This window comes from Triticum aestivum, chromosome 6A (assembly GCF_018294505.1).
Source record: "Triticum aestivum cultivar Chinese Spring chromosome 6A, IWGSC CS RefSeq v2.1, whole genome shotgun sequence".
In the NCBI taxonomy this organism is placed as follows: domain Eukaryota; kingdom Viridiplantae; phylum Streptophyta; class Magnoliopsida; order Poales; family Poaceae; genus Triticum; species Triticum aestivum.
The window spans coordinates 373,690,520-373,709,072 of NC_057809.1; the positions used below are offsets into that span (position 1 = coordinate 373,690,520).

Below are 18,553 nucleotides of genomic sequence, written 5' to 3' on the forward strand. Positions count from 1 at the left end.
TTTAAAAACTAGAGCACACGTTGATTGGTTTTGACAAAAAAATTCACAAAAAAACCAGACCGGAAGCACAGTTTTTTTTTCTTTTTCGAAAGAGACACGCCGTGCCTCCCGCGGAAGCACAAGCTTGCCTCTCATGGAAGAGAGAAAAAAACAAAAAAAAAACATGTTTTTTTTATTTTCCAAGAAGCACGTCAGTGCCTCTTGTGAAAGCACAACCGTGCTCTCGCGGAAGCAAAACCGTGTCTCTCGCAGAAAAAACAGAAAACGTGTTTTTTTTCGTTTTTGAAAGACACGGCTGTGTCTCTCGCGAAAGCAAGCCGTGTCTCTCGCAGAAAAAAACAGAAAACGTGTTTTTTTTCGTTTTTGAAAGACACGGCTGTGTCTCTCGCGAAAGCAAGCCGTGTCTCTCGCGAAAACGAAACAGTGCCTGTCGCGAAAGAAAAAAACAGAAAACGTATTTTTCGTTTTCGAAAGCAAAATCATGCCTCTTGTGGAAAAAAAACAGAAAACATGTTTTTTTTCGTTTCCAAGAGGCACAGCCGTGCCTCTCGCGGAAGCAAATCCGTGCCTTTCACGAAAGCAAAAAAACACATTTTTTCACGCAAAAAAATTTAAACTGAAAAGTAAAAAGACTGGAACAAAAACTGCTTTAAAAGCCGAAAACGTGTGCAAAAAATAATCCGAAGGGAGTGTCCAGAGTGCGACACTCTCAACCCACCGCAAGTGATCTTTACGAGGCTCCCGAAGAAGCGCTGGTTAACTAAGTGCTCCCCAGAATGCGGCACATAGGAGCTCCCCGTAACGCAGAGCTCTCTTTTCTATGCTAGTTTTATTTATTTATTTGGGGGGGGGGGGGGGGAGTTTTCAACTGATGTCGTAACTAAATGTTTTCAAGCATAGTTGAATGTTTTCAAATTGGATTGCTATTGTAAATTTTCAAGAGGGTTGTAACTAGAAGTTTTAAAATAGCATCACAATTGTATGTTTTAAGGGGTCAACATTGTGAATTTTCAAGAGGGTCGAAACTGGAAGTTTTGAAATGGATTCACAAGCACAAATTTTTTAATTGGTTCAGAATACAGGTTTTCAAAGGGGGTTGAAACAACAAGTTTTCAAATGTGATCATAATTACACACCTTTAAGGAGGTCGCAAGTCCAAGGCTTTAATATAGTCGCAACTGCATATGTTCAAGGAGGGTCGCAACATCAAGTTTTCAAACGGAGTTGCAACTGCATGTTTTAAATGGGGTTGCAACTGCATGTGTTCAAAGGGGATCACAACTACATATTTTCAAATGGAGTCAAAATTACATGTTTTCAAGGGAGGTCGCAACTACATGTTTTCAGGAGTAGCAACCGCAAGTTATTTTTCAGCCGACTACGATTAACATTTTTATAAATTGGCAAATATTTTTCAAATTCACGGAGATTTCCCAAATTTGGTAATATTTGTCAAATTCCTGAACAATTATCAAGTTCATGAACTTTTTTCCCAAAGTTTTCAACATTTTTAATTTCATGAACATTTTAAAATTTTATTGATTTTTTTTAAAACTCTTGAATTGTTTTAAAAATCCATGCAAATTTGCTAGATATTATGGTTAAAAAATAGTAAACTTTGGACATTTCCTTCCAAAGCTATATTTATTTATTAATTTATATCATACACTAGTGCAAGAACTATAGTGGCTTGCTTCCCTTCAAAAAATGTAACCACTTTTTTCTAGATAAAATGTAACTACTTTTTGTTGCGTGCTTGCATTTCTTTTATGGCTAACCCTCATTACTCGGCTAGCGACATGGTATGTTTCTCCACGTGTTTCATGGTCAATTGGGCTGGCCCGAGCGATCTAATGACATCAATCACACATATCAGTTGATTACCCAAAAAATCAGTAAGTTAACCACAAAGATGATGTTAGCTAATGGCAGGTGAATGAGAGGAAATTATATCTCATTTAGATGAGTTCTAGGCACTCCCAAAAATATATGGCTTTTAAATCTTAATTGGATGAAATACTTGAAGGCCCCATTTGGTAGGGGTGGTTTTTCAGCCCAAAAGAGGTTTGAGATTGGAGCGATTTGGTGATCCTCTTTCCTGCATGCCTTGTTTGGTAGAGGAGGTTCTAGGAGGTTTACATAGGAATGTCCCTGAGGGAGCAAAAACTCAAAAAATCAACGATCAACATTTGGTAAACCGGTTTTGCCAGGGCCAATCACCATGTTGCCGGGAGGAAAAGTGGGTGCATAAATAAACGTGTACGTGTTGACTCTACCAAGCCTTTTCAATGCGGACACCCTCTTGATAGTACGGATTTCTTACAACTCAAATACCCCTGAAAAAGAATCGCTGGAAATAACCATCTCCACTCTATAACACCGAGGGGAATAAATCGTCTTTTGCCATATGATAGGATATCTGAAATGCTCAATACACATGATTAGTCCGCAAAAAGCATTGTCATCAATCACCAAAGCCACTAAAAGAGAAATACGCCCTAACACCGTGCCACATACCCTTGTGGCTGGCTGGTGGACCCCCTGTGGCATATTTTTGCTCCGTAATTCGTCATATATTCCAAAAGAATTCTCAAAAAATCCACGCTTCATTTTGAGCTCCGGAGAATTGTTTCTCTATTGTTGCTATTTTAGGTCCAGAATTCCAGCTGTCAGCAATCTACCTTTCTTGATATAACTTGCATCTTAAGAGATAAAAGGCATTAGAATTTGCACCATAATGTGAAATATATTATTAGAGTAAGTTGAATTACAGTAGAAAATAATGATGTCAAATGGACATATCAGTAGGCTAGGCAAATTTCCCATCAAATACCTTGGGCTCCCCATTTCAAACAAACACTTCTCAATCCTCGGATGGAAGCCGCTATATTCCAAGGTGGCAAATAGGGTGTGCCCCTGGAGCGACAAATTTATGTCCTCCAGGGCTAGGCCCACGCTCACTACTCGAGTTTGTCCTCTCTACCCATCTTCTCTATAGGCATTTTTTTCTCACGGATGGGGCTCACACGAAGTTAGACACGCCCAGGTCCTGGTTCTTTTGGGAAGGAGTAGGACCCAAACATAAGTATCACATGATAAACTGGGTAGCGGGTTGTAGACCGAGTATTGAGGCTTGGGGGTCACCAATTTGAAAAGTTATGAACGTTGCCCTCCTTTCAAAGTGGATTCGAAAGCTTGTGATCAATGCGGCAAGCATGTGGGCCGAGTTACTGGAAACTAAGTACTTCCCACTCGGAACATTTTTTTAAGTTGTGTCACATGAGTTGCCTTTCTGGAATGAGATCCACGTGGTGAAACCTGCGTTCCCTCTAGGCGCGAGGTTTCAGGCCCGCGATTGCTAATCTATCAAGTTCTGGCATGATGCTTGTCTAGATGCGGAACCGCTCTGGGTGAATCATCGGGCATTATTCATTGCGGCCACTGACCCAGATACCATGGTTGTCGAGGCACGTGGTGTCTCCCCGCAGGCGATATGGTTTCGTCGTGAGCTAACGCCGGTTGAGGAGAAGGAGTGGGACTCCTTGCGCGCTCGTCTTAGTACCATCGTCTTAGATCCGTCACCGGATGAGGTTTCTTGGAAAATTTCCGCTTCTCGACAATTTTTGGTTACATCTATGTCGAGAAGTTGACGGAAAGTCATGCACTAGATGTGGCTTGGCGACTTTGGATGAAGGCGATGTCACTTAAAGTGAAATCTTTTCATGGCAGTTGTTTAGGAACCTCTTCCAACCGCTGTCAACATGGCCAAGAGGCAGGGGCCAGCCACGGGCACTTGTGCGATCTGTGCTGTTCCGGAAGATACTAATCATGTCTTTTTTCACTGCCATCTCGCACATTTTGCGTGGGGTGTAGTGCGAGAAACTTTCAGCCAAGCATGGAATCCTCTCTTGGGTAGGTACCTGCTAGAGATTCCCCGTGCACAGCGGGGTGCCAACAAAGGTATTCTGTGTCACTGTGTGAGTGCAATGTTGTGGGCATTGTGGCACATCCATAATCAAATCACTATCGAATCCGTTTTTCTCATTACATCTGATTAATGTTATCTTCAAATGAACCGCAAAAAAAGAGTTATAAATGGAATATACTTTTGCAGCAAGGCACCGTTGGGGGAAACAACGGGACGTTGAACACGTGATGCAACATATTTAGTATGTGGAGCATTAGCCGTCCTCTTCATAGCATTCCGTGAGTAGAGCATCAGTCGTCCTCTTCATTGTAGGAAAGGGGTTTCTCTAGTTCCGAAGTCTGTGTGCTCTTTCTTTTGGGCCAAGAGCCATGTATTAGATTGTTTCTGTTGTTAAGGTATATTGATTCGGTGAACTATGTTAATTTAAAGCCGGAGGCTATTTGCATCTTTTTCGGTCTCAAAATGATGGGTTGTTAGTTGTAGAATATTACTCTCGTCAGACTTGAACTTAACGAAAAAGGAAATGTTCATAGGATTTTCTTCCCCTTCCCCTTTCCCCGGCGTAATTTTTCTACCGCGTGTACAACCCCATAATAATAGTGTTTCTCCAAAAGAAAACTCTGTTGTTCCGCGTCTTGGACTAACTCATCTTGGGGTGGGCTTACTACTTATATGCTTTCAGCAGTTATCCTCTCCGCACTTGGCTACCCAGCATTTACCGTAGGCACGATAACTGGTACACTAAAGGTGCGTCCTTCCCGGTCCTATCGTACTAGGGAAAGGTCCTCTCAATGCTCTAACGCCCACACCGGATATGGACCGAACTGTCTCACGACATTCTGAACCCAGCTCCAAAGGTGTATTTTGAGTATACCGAATTAGTATAGATATCCTTCCTATGGCACAACAATCTGGTTTTGCCATAAGCATTAGCTCTCCCTGAAAAGGAGGTGATCCAGCCGCACCTTCCAGTACGGCTACCTTGTTACGACTTCACTCTAGTCGCAAGCCTAGAAAAGGTCAGGATTTTTCATTTTGATGAGCCTCGCTTTGAGGAATTCATGAAATAATCCATTTTCATGGAATAATGAATTAAGGAAGAAAGGATATGAATCTACCGCTTACAAGTCAGAATAAAAAGAAAACAATTTAGCATCTTTGGTACAATCTATATTTTCGTGAAATGGATCATAATAAAATGGATTTTAGGTATATAGGGCTTTTGTTTAGCTTGAGACTAAATCATCGTGGCTCTACTATGAATCTAAGGTTTTAATTGAACTGATTTATAGGATCTCAACAAGATAATCGCGGAAGCTTGGTTTGATAAAGCTGCTGAATATTGGAAACAAGCTATAGCGCTTACTCCGAGAAATTATATTGAAGCATTCTTACTTTGTCCGTGTCAACAAACAATTCGAAATACCTCAACTTTTTCAGAACAGGTCCGAGTCAAATAGCAATGATTTGAAGCACTTCTTTTTCCATTACACTATTTCAGAAACCTAGAACACTCAAAAGGCACGCTGTGGCACCACTCAAGCCCCCACCTCCGAAAAGTTGGATCGCTCGAGGCGATCAAGGAGGCGACTAGGAGTCCCTTGCGCGCCGCTGGTGACGCTGCCGGTTCCCTCTCTCTCCGTCGGCCGCTCTGGCGGCGGGAGGGAGGGGGAATCTCGGGTCTGTTCACTAGGTTGGTGTGTGGTAGGGTTAGGATTGAGGAAGACGCTGCCGAGGCCGTTGCGGTGGTGTCGCGTCGGAATAAGTTTCTCCGGGCTCCGTTCGCGGTCAGGCGAGGCTTTTGCCTTCGTCTAGGAGCCAGCGGTGTTGGGGATCCCCGGATCTCGTCGAGGTCGCGGGCTATGATGGTTGGAGGTCCATCAGCACTGGCCGTTTGGATCCTCGGATGGGCGATGGAGGTAGGGAGACGAAAACCTTTCTTCTTCCTTGTTGGTACGATTTGCTGTTGCTGTTCTTCTCCTTCCTCTGCGCTGATGCTGGTGGGAGATCCTGCTTTGCTCGGGCGGATGGCCCGGCTACGGTGCTGGACCGGTCGGATGACTCGAGTTCTCTTCCTTCCGGAAGGGACACTTTTCGCGGTACTCAAAGCCAAAGATGGTGACGATTGTTGCAGGTGTGTTGGATTAATGTTCATGCCTTCTCAGCGCTGGTGTTAAGAAAGGAGGAAGCAGCGTGGCGGCAATTGTACCGTGGTCGAAGATGATGACCTGTTTGCGACTGGTTGCATATTCTTCTGCTGCAGGAGTCTTCTCTCAAGATTCAGGAATAATGACACAAGGCTCCAGAGATCTTCTTGTGTTATGGTTGTCTTAGGGTACTCTAAGTGTTTATGGTCCTTTGTTTTTGTGTTTCAGTGTGCTTGTAAGAGTCACTTACTCTATACTGATTCGTGATTTGAATGAACAATTTCTTAAAAAAAATGCCCCCACCTCCGACACTCACCGGTCATGAGCATCACGGCATCACCGGCACCCCAAAAAAGCGAAGCACAGCAGTGAACACACCCACCTAAAACCCCAAACCCCAAGCCCCCTCCTCCTCTTCCCGTCTCTCCTTAGATTGCCCGCTCGCGGCCGAAACGCCAGCCCCATTCCTCGGCGTGGAGCCCCGAATTCCCAATCTTAAAACCCCCCATCGCTCGTCGCCCACACGAGGAATTAGAAGCGGCCGGGGAGGAGGAAGGGGGCAGGTAAGGCCGTGGAGGAGGCGGAGGGGCCACTGCTGCGTGTCCGATCGTTGCCAACGGGGGTGGAGAATAGGAGGATGGGGGCGACGAACGGGGACGATCAGGTAGCAAACCCTCTCCCATGGCTGTCTCCGACGAAAAGGCGCAGGGATGCCGCAGCGGCGCGGCCGCCGGCAAGGCCGCCTCTCCCGTGAAGCCCAACAGCGGCGCTGTGATGGAGGAGATCACGGATTCCCCGTCCACCACCGCTAAGGCCTCGTCAAAAGGTATATACGGTATGATCGCTAACCGTTATCCCCTCCCTCTGCTGTGTTGCTCTGCATCTGCTGTGCGTTCACTTGGATCGCGCTGCTACTCGTGTGCCCGTTGCTGTATTTGGTAATACGAGATACCTGGTGCCGTGAATTTGTGACCATTTCTGAACTTGATGGGGGTTCTCCTCCAGGAAATGTTAAGGGGGACTGACGGGTGAAGTGCCTTGATACATTATAAAGGTGCATGTGCACTAATCTTCTGTTGATCGCGATCACTCTCATGATATCCGATTCGTGCGTGAAGATATGTTGCATACGGTTGCTACAATAATTTTCTTGGGCGTGAATCATAGAACTTAAAACACGGATCTTAAAGTGGTACCATAGTTCAGTTTGAATTTATCGTTGGGTCTGTGGTTGTGTTGTTGAAGCATTGCAAACAATGCCTGGTGGTTGTAGATCCATGGATGCACTTGACATGTAAATTACTAGTTCAGATAATTGTGTGATAACCCGAGGACAATGTTGTTTGTTTGCTGCAACATGCTGTAAAATAGCGTTAGTACAATAGCCCATATAGAATGTTGCTGCACACCCGGAGCTCACTGAAGGTTGGTGATGGGGCTAGGCTGGGAACATATTTATTTTTCTTTCCAGATTTATCTTGTGATAGAGCAGTGAGCGTTTGGAATAGGGATATTTTGCTAAATGTTTACCCAGCAACTATCTACTTGGATGATCCTTGCAGTAATTACTAATTTTCTTTTTGGAAATATGCGATATGGCTAGGAAGAGGACTATCTGGATTGAGATAATGATGTATTTTTATGAAGGCACGAGAACCGTTTTGTCTATTGGACATATGGCCATTATGGGAACACTAGAATGTTTTGCATGGAAGGTCGCACCAAATGATACACAAATGACTCAAACACATGCCGTGCACATAGTGAGTGTGGGGCCCGTAGCATGGTGTTGGACCAAAGCACCGGCGTATTGATAGTCATGGTTGCTTAATTAGACGAGGCCCTATGGATTAGTCTTTTCATAATTACCTACCTGCTGACATGCATTGAGATTGTGCTTGAGAAACATAACTGCGCACCTGCTTCAAGTTGTAGCTTTCTGATGTGTGGTTAAAATACCTAATTTTCTTGAAAAGGAAACCATGTAATGATCACAAAATTAATTTATGGTTTTCATCTTATCCATGTTTAGCATGAATCTTATCAACAGATAATTGGAATAGAAATCAGGACTGCCTTTTAACCGAGGAGCTTGACTTTGTTATACTTGTGATTATAAATTCAAAACTATATCTGTCATTTCACTGGTTTCCACTATGTTTGGATTATCCCTGAAAAGACCAAATTCTATATTTATTGGAGGGAATTGGTAATGTGCAGCCATTACTTGGATCTGATGATCGAATTAGGCTATGCCACAATTGAACTATTATGCCAATGTAGTCAATAGAAAATGGCTTTTAGCTTGCGACTGGCAATAGTATTCTTCTCTCACATTGTTCCTTGTTACCCTACCTTAACTTTGCACCGAGCAACTTGAAATTGGATGAATGAGAGTTGAAAGGGGATTAAGGAAGGAAGATGTGGATTACTGTTGGATACTATAGTATTTAAGATTTGCATTGATACGATGACATGTATGATGCGCCCATTTAGCTTATCATTTGTTGCAGTTAGAGGTCTACAGTTTTTTGACGCTTACAGGTCTACAGACAGCGGCGGAGCTATGTTGAGGTGGGGGGGGGGGAGTGCACTGGCTTGGGATATTTTCTGAAGACTTTTTTCGGTAGCTCCATAGATTGAAGAAAATACAGACTTTTACCCCTCCAAGAGTTGACTTCAACAAAGTGCAACTAGCAATTCGTATGCCATTTCTTGCACCTACCACAAGTTGCATGTTTGGAAAGTTTAATAAATCTCTATTGAAGTTAAACCTTGGTGTTTAGCCAGGTTATAAAAATCAACACCTACTTCACTGCAGACTTGTAAGAGTGTAATATTCTGTCTTGTTAAAAAGTATTGTAATGTCTATCTTAAATTGCAGGAATCCCAATCATGACGAGGGCCCAGAGAAGCCACCCTTTAGACCCATTATCTGCTGCTGAAATTGCTGTGGCTGTAGCAACTGTTAGAGCTGCTGGAAGAACTCCTGAAGTTTGTCAACCTATTCCCTTCTCTCAAATTGTAAACATATGTTTCAAATATATAATTAACATGTCACTTACAAAATTTAATAGGTACGAGACAGCATGCGTTTTGTTGAAGTTGTGCTCCTGGAGCCAGAAAAGAATGTTGTGGCATTAGCTGATGCATACTTCTTTCCACCATTCCAACCATCCCTGCTTCCTAGAACCAAAGGTGGTCCTGTCATCCCAAGCAGGCTCCCACCTAGGAGGGCCAGACTTGTTGTTTACAACAAGCAAACAAATGAGACTAGCATTTGGGTTGTAGAACTCTCTGAAGTGCATGCTGCTACTAGGGGTGGACATCACAGAGGCAAGGTTATATCAGCAGAAGTTGTTCCAGATGTTCAGCCTGCAATGGTACATTTTTAGTTTCCATATATTGGTGGACACCATCCCACCATTCTCTTTCGTAATCCTTGCTCAATAGGATACCCACCATATGCTCACCCTGAAAAGTCTACCAACCTCTTATTTGCTCTAAAATGACCGACCCTTGCGCGGGTAACTCCATTCTGCTGTGGACGGACGTACCAACTCTGGTATGGAGAGTGGAATAGGGGAGTTGAACTTTAGGAGGTCGAATCCACCCTTTTCAAACCGTGTTATTGCTTGAGCATTATATGCAGTTCATTTATAACGTCAATTTAGGTCAGCAAGTTTATTGTGTAACGAACTAACGACCATGTGGTTCTTGTTGGTGAATTGTGGTATTAACAGTTTCTTGCAATAACATTAGCATAACAGCCTGAATGGCTGACTCTTAAAATCAAGTCATAGGCTTGTTAAGGTGGTGGTGCATCATAAAACATTTGTCCTATCTACTTATATTGGTCAAGTTTCATACGACTTTGGGGGTTTGCAGGATGCGATGGAATATGCTGAATGTGAAGCTACAGTAAAAGATTTCCCCCCTTTTATTGAAGCCATGAAGAAAAGAGGCATTGATGACATGGAGCTTGTCATGGTAGATGCATGGTAAGCTATGTCTAAATTGTTTCAATAGTTAATTATTTTCTTTAGCATTATCTTTCTACGCCTTATGTGATAAAATCAAACTTTGAACTTGAACTTTTCTGCTAAAAATAATAGGTGTGCAGGCTATTATAGTGATGCTGATGCTCCCAACCGAAGACTTGGCAAGCCTCTAATCTTTTGTAGAACTGAAAGTGATAGCCCTATGGAGAATGGCTATGCTCGTCCTGTTGAAGGGATCCATGTTATTGTTGATATGCAGAATAATATTGTAATAGAATTCGAAGATAGCAAGTTTGTCCCTCTTCCGCCACCAGATCATTTGAGAAACTACACTCCTGGGGAGACACGAGGTGGTGTCGATAGAAGCGATGTGAAACCTCTTATTATCAGTCAACCTGAAGGCCCAAGTTTCCGTATTACTGGCTCTTTTGTGGAGTGGCAGAAGGTAAAGTGATTTCTAGTGTCTAATATTTCAACTGTTAGCTAATATCTAACAAGACCTAGTTAGAAACATCACTTGTATATTTTCTGTTGACCAGTGGAATTTCCGTGTTGGCTTCACACCCAAGGAAGGTCTAGTTATCCATTCTGTTGCATATGTTGATGGAAACCGTGGACGTCGTCCAATCGCTCACAGGCTGAGTTTTGTTGAAATGGTTGTTCCCTATGGAGATCCGAACGAACCACATTACCGGAAGAATGCATTTGATGTTGGAGAAGATGGGCTTGGAAAAAATGCACACTCTCTTAAGAAGGTCTGTTAGCTGCTTTCTGTGAATATTGTCTTTATTTTGATTCTGGGGGATATATAGTACAATAAATCATCTTGGTAGCATTTCAAATCAACTTGGAATTTTCTGAAGAATTTTAGCTTCAGTGTACTATAGCAAGTCTAAAAAATACTACTCAAAGTTTCTTTACATGTGCAGAGTGAAACGACAAGAGTAATTTACTAGGAATAGTACTAGCATTTCCTCTGCAGATTTATGATGATACACTTACCGTGTTCCTTTGTTTATATTTTTGGGTTTACGATTTTATGATAATTCATCTTTTTTTATGTCTCTGAAAATAAACTGAGTTATGTATAGAATGTTGTTTGTCTGGTTTGATTACACCGTGTACTAATCAAATCATTGTTGAATTTTCATTTGGTTTTATGCCCTTGGCAAGAAGTTTTTGCACGCCTGCATCCAACGGGCTGTTCAACCTCCTGTTATTTTTGCATCTGTACGTTTTCTACTTTAATAATCTAACTATGTTACAAATTGCTTTGTGTAGGGATGTGATTGCTTGGGATACATAAAATACTTTGATGCACATTTTACGAATTTTACTGGTGGTGTGGAGACAATTGAGAATTGTGTTTGTTTACATGAGGAGGACCATGGAATCCTCTGGAAACATCAAGATTGGAGAACAGGATTAGCTGAAGTTAGACGATCACGCAGGCTTACTGTCTCGTTTATATGCACAATTGCTAACTACGAATATGGATTTTATTGGCACTTTTATCAAGTGAGCATCAGCATTACCTTTTTTTTTGTAGCAGTGTATTTATATTCTATTTAACTCCAGTTCAGAAACTGAGTTATTTTTTTCAAGTTCTATTATAGTTTCTCTTCCTTATGTGATAGATATTTTCTTGTTCTTTGTAGGATGGTAAGATAGAATCTGAAGTAAAGCTTACTGGGATTCTAAGCTTGGGAGCTCTAATGCCTGGGGAACAAAGGAAATATGGCACAACTATTGCTCCTAGTTTGTATGCACCAGTTCATCAGCATTTCTTTGTTGCCCGTATGGACATGGCAGTGGACTGCAAACCAAATGAAGCTTATAATCAGGTAGGTTTCTTGCCTGTCGTGTCGTGTAAGCCTTTTATGCGGTGATAAAGGAACCTTGCTTTCATGATCTTGCAGTCTTACCTATCCACTTCTATCAGCTTCTACAGCATGATATTGGGCCATGCCTTTTTGACTTTTTAATTTGCATCATTTCATTGTCTTACTGGCCATTACTTAAAAATGAGGATCTAAGATTAATTTTATAGACGTATACTCTGCATGAAGAATATGCATTTCTTTGAATTATAATCTGGTTTATGATTTTGATACTATTGCTACCTTTTCCATTGCAGGTGGTTGAGGTAAATGTGAAAGTTGAAAGTTCAGGCCCAAATAATATGCATAATAATGCCTTCTACGCCGAAGAAGAGCTTCTGCAATCTGAGTTACTGGCAATGCGTGATTGTGACCCTTCATCTGCACGACACTGGATTGTAAGCTAAACATGGCTTTCCTTTTCCTAAGTCCTAAGTTCGTTGTGTTTAGATTGATCATTCACAAGCATGTGCGTATGAAGAGAGCATGTACGGCATCTCAGTCTGTTATTTTCTGTTTCTGAACCACACATCAAGAATTTGGATATTTAACTTTTGTGTTACGCTGTTGCCTGCATATGTTGTTTTGATTAGCTGATCTTTGCATGTTGATCAGGTAAGGAACACAAGGACTGTAAATCGTACTGGGCAGCCAACAGGTTACAAGCTCATACCTGGTTCAAATTGTCTGCCGTTCTGCCTGCCAGAGGCAAAGTTCCTGAGAAGAGCTGGATTTTTAAAGCATAATCTTTGGGTTACATCATACAAAAGTGATGAGATATTCCCTGGAGGAGAATTTCCTAATCAGAACCCACGCATCCATGAGGGTCTAGCTACATGGGTCAAGAAGGATAGATCCTTGGAGGAAACCAACATAGTTCTCTGGTATGTTTGTCGCCACCTGTCAGCTGGTATTGATTTGCAGGTTCATTTTGGTTTGAAACACCTATCTGCCGTGTCTCTTAAAACATTTACATGCTGCAACTACAGGTATGTTTTCGGGATCACCCATATCCCAAGGCTCGAAGACTGGCCTGTCATGCCAGTGGAACGCAGCGGCTTCATCATAATGGTAGTGCATCAGCCTTTAGATACTTCTGCATTATTCTCTTCAGCGTTTTGAGATAGATAGTTCTCTCTACTAGATCAACTCAGAGTCTCAGACTACTTAATAAGCATTTTGGAACGGAGGGAGTAATATATAGCAGGGATCTCACAAACGAAACCATGATGCTTTGATTGTGCAGCCTCATGGATTCTTCAACTGTTCGCCTGCTGTCGATGTTCCTCCTGCATCCGATGTGGACGCCAAGGAAGCTGAGACGCCAAAGGACATCCAAACCGAGCTCATTTCAAAGCTGTGAGCCCCGGAACCGGAGAATCATGTGGTTACTCCTTTGCATTGACATGCTGTGTACGCCCTTCTGATACGCTGCAGCTGCCTCTTGTCGTGAGCTGAATTCAATGTGTGCGATTGCTTCGTTCTTCTGATTTTTCCTGTTTTTCTGATTGGCGATTAGAACTCGCACTGAAGTTGCCAAGTTGGATTCGAATTTTGTGTCCGGGAATGGACATGAATTGGGGTACTTGTTCAGCGTCAGCGTTGTTTATGTCTCATCAAAATGTCCAACCACTTGGTCACTTGACAGATGGGCCAGCCTTGGCTGGGCACGTCCTCAACTGCCCAGTCGACAAGTCGTCTGGCTAAATGTCTGCCTACCTGTATTTGGTTCCGTTTGCTTTATTCTCATTGCTTGCTGTATCCCCTACACGGCCACGAGCTACCGTTGGTCCCTTATTATGCGAATGGATGCCCCATGCGCCACCTAAGATTTTCGGCACACTGCACCCAGCACAAGCTCGTGGAACTTTACGCTGTTTAGATTTATGCCCATTTACACGTCATATGCTAAGTGATGTAGAGAACCTACAAATAGAGTACTTTTTTCTTTCTAACAAACACTTCAAAAGCAAGTCCTTTGTCTTGAGAAATACTCCCTCCGTTCCCAAATACTTGTCTTTCTAGGCATTTCAAATAAACTCAACATACGGATGTATGTAGACATATTTTAATGTGGCCCCCATCCTGATTGGCAGAGAGATAAAAACGACCATGGAGATCTCATCGGTGAACATGCCTTTTCCTTGCGTAGTAAAAAGAGAAATAAGAGCTCAAATATTATTTTGACTAGAAGAATACCCGTGCGTTGCAACGGGACCACATTAACTTTAAAAGTTCAATATCAATTATGTTAATATTATATTTAATATTCTCATACATATTAAGTGACATTGACGACCTTTTTACAATCAAATTCTCACACACACACACCCTCTCCCTCCCTCTTCCTCACCATCTCTCCCTCTCTCCCTCACTCGAGAGGTGGGACGAAAATAAACCCGGAACAGAGACTACCAACTGAGACATTACGAGTAGAGATCATTTAGTTGATAAGAATAAATAGAAAACGGTGTTAAAAAGGAGAAACAGATTAGAGTATATTGAAAAACCAAAAGGATGATGTAAAAGGGGATTCGCCCTGCCCGCGGGCCTTGCCACCGAACCGGCTCAGCGGTGCAGTCCCCGCGCGGTCGTCTTCTCCTCTTCCCCGAGCCGCGTCGCTACAGAGCCAGGCTCCCGCCCGACCACCTCGCCGGCATCGAAGGGGAATGGATAAGGGTGACGCCCTTCCTTCCCTGCCCCCATGGCCTCACCCCTCCTCGACGCCCCCTCCCAAATCCACTTCTCCTCCTCGCTCGCTCGATCCCATCGATCTGGACGAAGTCAGACGCCACGGCCACCATGACCGACCCCGTCCACATGGCCACTGCCCTCCCTGCGGGCTAGGAGCTTGTCGAGGAGCTCCGAACGCCTTCGCTACTTCGTCTGCGCCAACGAGATCAAGTACAGCACCCCTGCATCGACGTCGCTGCCGTCTTCCTCAACCTTGGGCCATCGCGACATTGCCGTTCGATCCGCGCCGCCCCGAGCTCCCATGTCTTCCCCTAGGGCGCCATTGACACCGCCATGATCTTCTCTTGCCTTACTCCTGTTTCCCCTCTCGTTTTCTCTCGTTAGGTATTTCACCGTGGCCGAGAACCGTCATCCGCCATGGCCATTGCAGGGGTAGCCATCGAGCCCTCGGATTGACCCCGTGGCACATGCCCGCTCCTATGCACGCCCATGCCCGAGCCTGCCGCTCTTCTTCCGCGCCCGCGGGGCCACTCCCTCTCCATGCCTGTCTTAATCTTGCTCCACTTTTGCTGTCGTCGCGCTCGCCGCAGCCACCGCACCACTGTGCCCCGCGCGACACACACCCTGGCCGCACGCCACACTCTCGCTAGCAGCGCTCGCCCCGTCTGCTGCTTCCTATCCCTTCACTCGCCCCGCTGTCGCGCCCCTACCTTGCGCCGCCTCCAGTCGTGGCCATCTTCTGCCGGCCGCCCCCTTAGCCATGCCGGCCGCATCTCTGCCCTCCACCGTCGGCCGCTCGCCTCGCCTGCTGAGTGTTGCTTCCTGCTGCTATGCGCTGCTCAACCGCTGGTACGCTGCTGCGCCATGCCCTCGACACCGCCATGGACAAATGTGGCGGAGGGATTGTTAATGGAGTATGAGAAGGAGGTGGCGGAGAAGGTGTGGAGAGGCAGAAGGTCCGGGGCGATGTCACCTGGCTGTGGTGGAGGTGTTTATGCGAGAAGGAGCCGAAGTGGAAGGAGAGGTCACAATTGGAAAGAATCACAAAAAAACATAACCCAGAGATCTCAGTTCAAAAAAATGTTAATATCAATGGAGGGGTGATTTCCTTCAATAGGTGGAAAATATAGGAAATATTGGTTGTTATCAAGGAAAGGTAAAAATTTAGGAAAGTTGAGATTTTTGAACTGATTTCTGTGCAAATGGGGTTTCATTGTTTGGTAACGTGATATCAGTACCTGCCCGTTTGTGACGTGTCTGATTAGGAAAGTTTGCAAATGTTAAGAAACTATTTATTGGAAGGAAAGTTGTGACGTGTCTGTTATTTGTTTTCTAAAACAAATTTCACTAATAAGAGAAATCGATTGATTTAGATAAGTTAGAAAAATTAGATTAAAATTTATTATTTGTTTCCTGAAAATCTGTTATTTGCTTCCTAAGACAAATTGAACAAATAAAAGGAATCGATTGATTTGCATAATTTAAGAAAGTTAGATTAAAATCTATTATTTGTTTCCTGAAAATCTGTTATTTGTTTTCTAAGACAAATTGAACCAACAAAAGGAATCGATTGATTTGCATAATTTAAGGAAGTTAGATTAAAATCTATTATTTGTTTTCTAAAAATCTGTTATTTGTTTCCTAAAACAAATTGAACCAATAAAAGGAATCGATTGATTTGCATAATTTAAGGAAGTTAGATTAAAATGTATTATTTGTTTCCTAAGACAAATTGAACCAATAAAAGAAATCAATTGATTTGCATAATTTAAAGAAGTTAGATCCGTGATTTGTTATACATTAGGAAAGTTCTGGTTGTAATAAAGAGTGGAGAGAAAAATAAACCGATGGACCAGGGTGGGAGGGGGTGGTGGGAGAAGAGACGAAAAAAACCCAACGAAAATAAATTGTAGACCAGGGTGGGAGGGGGTGGTGGGAGGAGAGACGAAAAAAAATCAGCAAAAACAAACCGAAGACGATTCACCAACTCGTCTATTAAAAATAAAGATTGCTTGCCGTTTGAACAAAAGATATTGTGACGTCCACGTGAAGTTGTAGGACTGGTGTGAATATCTTCTCCATCTAACCGAACGTAGCAAGCCTTGGCCTACTTCTTCATGAAAGTCCATGTAGCTTCTACTAAATCTTTGACTGGGCCCACTTGCATGCATGTGTTTCCTTTGGTTGCTTGATGCATACGAGCATGGAAGCACGTCTGTGTACTTTGGCCAAGATACAAACAAACACATCTTTTGTACAGCCATGACATGTTTATACATGGCACCTGATAATTCTTTAATCCTTGGTGCATCTGATAAATCAACACAGAAAATACCAGTACTAGAGGTAGTAACGTCCATATCACCGCCGGGAATCGACCACCATCGTGCCCGCCTTCTCGTCGCCGCCCGGGATCACCCGCCGCGTCTACCACCGGTTAGTGCATTTTGTTGTGATTTTTGCAATCTAGGTTTAGTTAATTTGACGCGCCGGTGCACATGTAGATGGAGTTGAGCCCGTGTGAGTTCTTGCTCTCCGATTCGTCCGATTCAGACGACTCGGATGTTGAGACCATGCTTGCGAACTTTTGGCAGCAAACGTTGATCATGGCACTTGCCGTGAAGGAGCACGAAGACGAGAACCGGAAGAGGAGGCGAGGATCGACCGTTGGGCATCTTTGCATTCCCCGGAATCGTCATCTTGGGAAAGAGATGTTGATGCAAGACTACTTCGCGGAGAATTCAACGTATCCACCGCATCTCTTCCGGAGAAGGTACCGAATGCGTCGATCCCTCTTTGTCAAAATTGTCAAGCTTGTGAGGAAAATTGCCGATATTTTACTCAAAGAAGGAATGCTGCGGGCTTAAAGGGATTTAGTGCATATCAAAAAATCTCAGCGGCAATGCGGGTGATTGCATATGGTGTTTCGGCTGACTATGCCGATAAGTACCTTCGCATTGGTGAAGATACTACAATTGAGTCTGTGCGTAGATTTGCAAAGGTGATCATCCGTGTCTTTGGTCCTGAGTATCTTCGGGCACCCAACGAAGATGACACAAAGAAATTGATGGCAACTAAAGAGAGGAGGGGTTGGCCTGACATGGTAGGTAGCATTGATTGTATGCATTGGACTTGGAAAAATTGCCCCAAGTCATGGCAAGAAATGTATTTGTGGCAGGTCTCGTGATGTAACAATTGTGCTTGAGGCCATAGCATCCGAGGATTTATGGATTTGGCATTGCTTTTTTGGTATGCCGGGCACTCTCAATGATATCAATGTGTTGCAACGGTCTCATTTGTTTGCTAGGTTTACTAGTGGTGATGCTCCTGCTTGCAACTACACTACCAATGGGCATGAATACACAAAGGGGTACTATCTTACTGATGGTATATACCCTCCTTAGTGCACATTTGTCAAAAGCATCAAAGAACCCAAAACTAAAAAGCAATGTGAATTTGCAAGGGTGCAAGAGGCAACCCGAAAAGATATTGAAAGGGCATTCGGTGTTTTGCAATCTAGGTTTGCCATTGTCCGTGGTCCTGCTCGTTTTTGGGATAAGAAAACCTTGAAAAATATTATGACATGCTGTGTTATCCTGCACAATATGATTCTTGAAGATGAGAGAGGAATGAACTTGGAATTCTTCTATGACAATGTGGGTAGTCATGCCAAACCAGCTCGACCCTAACTGCATTAGAGCTTTTCTTCAAATATACAAGGAGATTGAAAATGCAAACACCCACTTTCAACTTCAGGAGAATCTCATTGAGCACCATTGGCAAAGGGCTTAACAGTGACTTATTTTTGTATTCATTTGTATTTGTATTCATGACAAATTTTGTATTGCATTCTTTAACTTTGCTATGCTGATTTGAATAATTATTTGTAATATGGATGATTAT

The 18,553-nt window shown here is 43.3% G+C and overlaps 1 protein-coding gene across 2 annotated transcripts; it reads left to right on the top strand.

The window, feature by feature from the left end:
- The first annotated feature begins 6,445 nt into the window (after positions 1-6,445).
- LOC123130639 (copper methylamine oxidase) lies at positions 6,446-13,745 on the top strand. 2 transcript variants are annotated; one of them, XM_044550475.1, is made up of 12 exons: positions 6,446-6,901; positions 8,960-9,069; positions 9,153-9,458; positions 9,964-10,076; positions 10,191-10,521; positions 10,616-10,831; positions 11,358-11,594; positions 11,735-11,920; positions 12,214-12,354; positions 12,572-12,840; positions 12,946-13,027; positions 13,203-13,689. In XM_044550475.1, exons 1-12 carry the CDS (start codon positions 6,757-6,759, stop codon positions 13,317-13,319), a joined length of 2,253 nt encoding a protein of 750 aa, XP_044406410.1. In that variant the 5' UTR covers positions 6,446-6,756; the 3' UTR covers positions 13,320-13,689. The 2 variants fall into 2 exon arrangements, with proteins under 2 accessions (XP_044406410.1, XP_044406409.1); XM_044550474.1 differs by having other exon boundaries at positions 6,447-6,910; positions 13,203-13,745.
- The last annotated feature ends 4,808 nt before the right edge of the window (positions 13,746-18,553 follow it).

Bases quoted from the DNA above. Each gene is read 5' to 3' on its own strand.
- LOC123130639 (XM_044550474.1), top strand. From the start codon at position 6,757: ATGGCTGTCTCCGACGAAAAGGCGCAGGGATGCCGCAGCGGCGCGGCC. The intron at 12,355-12,571 runs GTAAGCTAAACA...CATGTTGATCAG, and splicing joins CATCTGCACGACACTGGATT to GTAAGGAACACAAGGACTGT. The intron at 12,841-12,945 runs GTATGTTTGTCG...CTGCAACTACAG, and splicing joins GAAACCAACATAGTTCTCTG to GTATGTTTTCGGGATCACCC.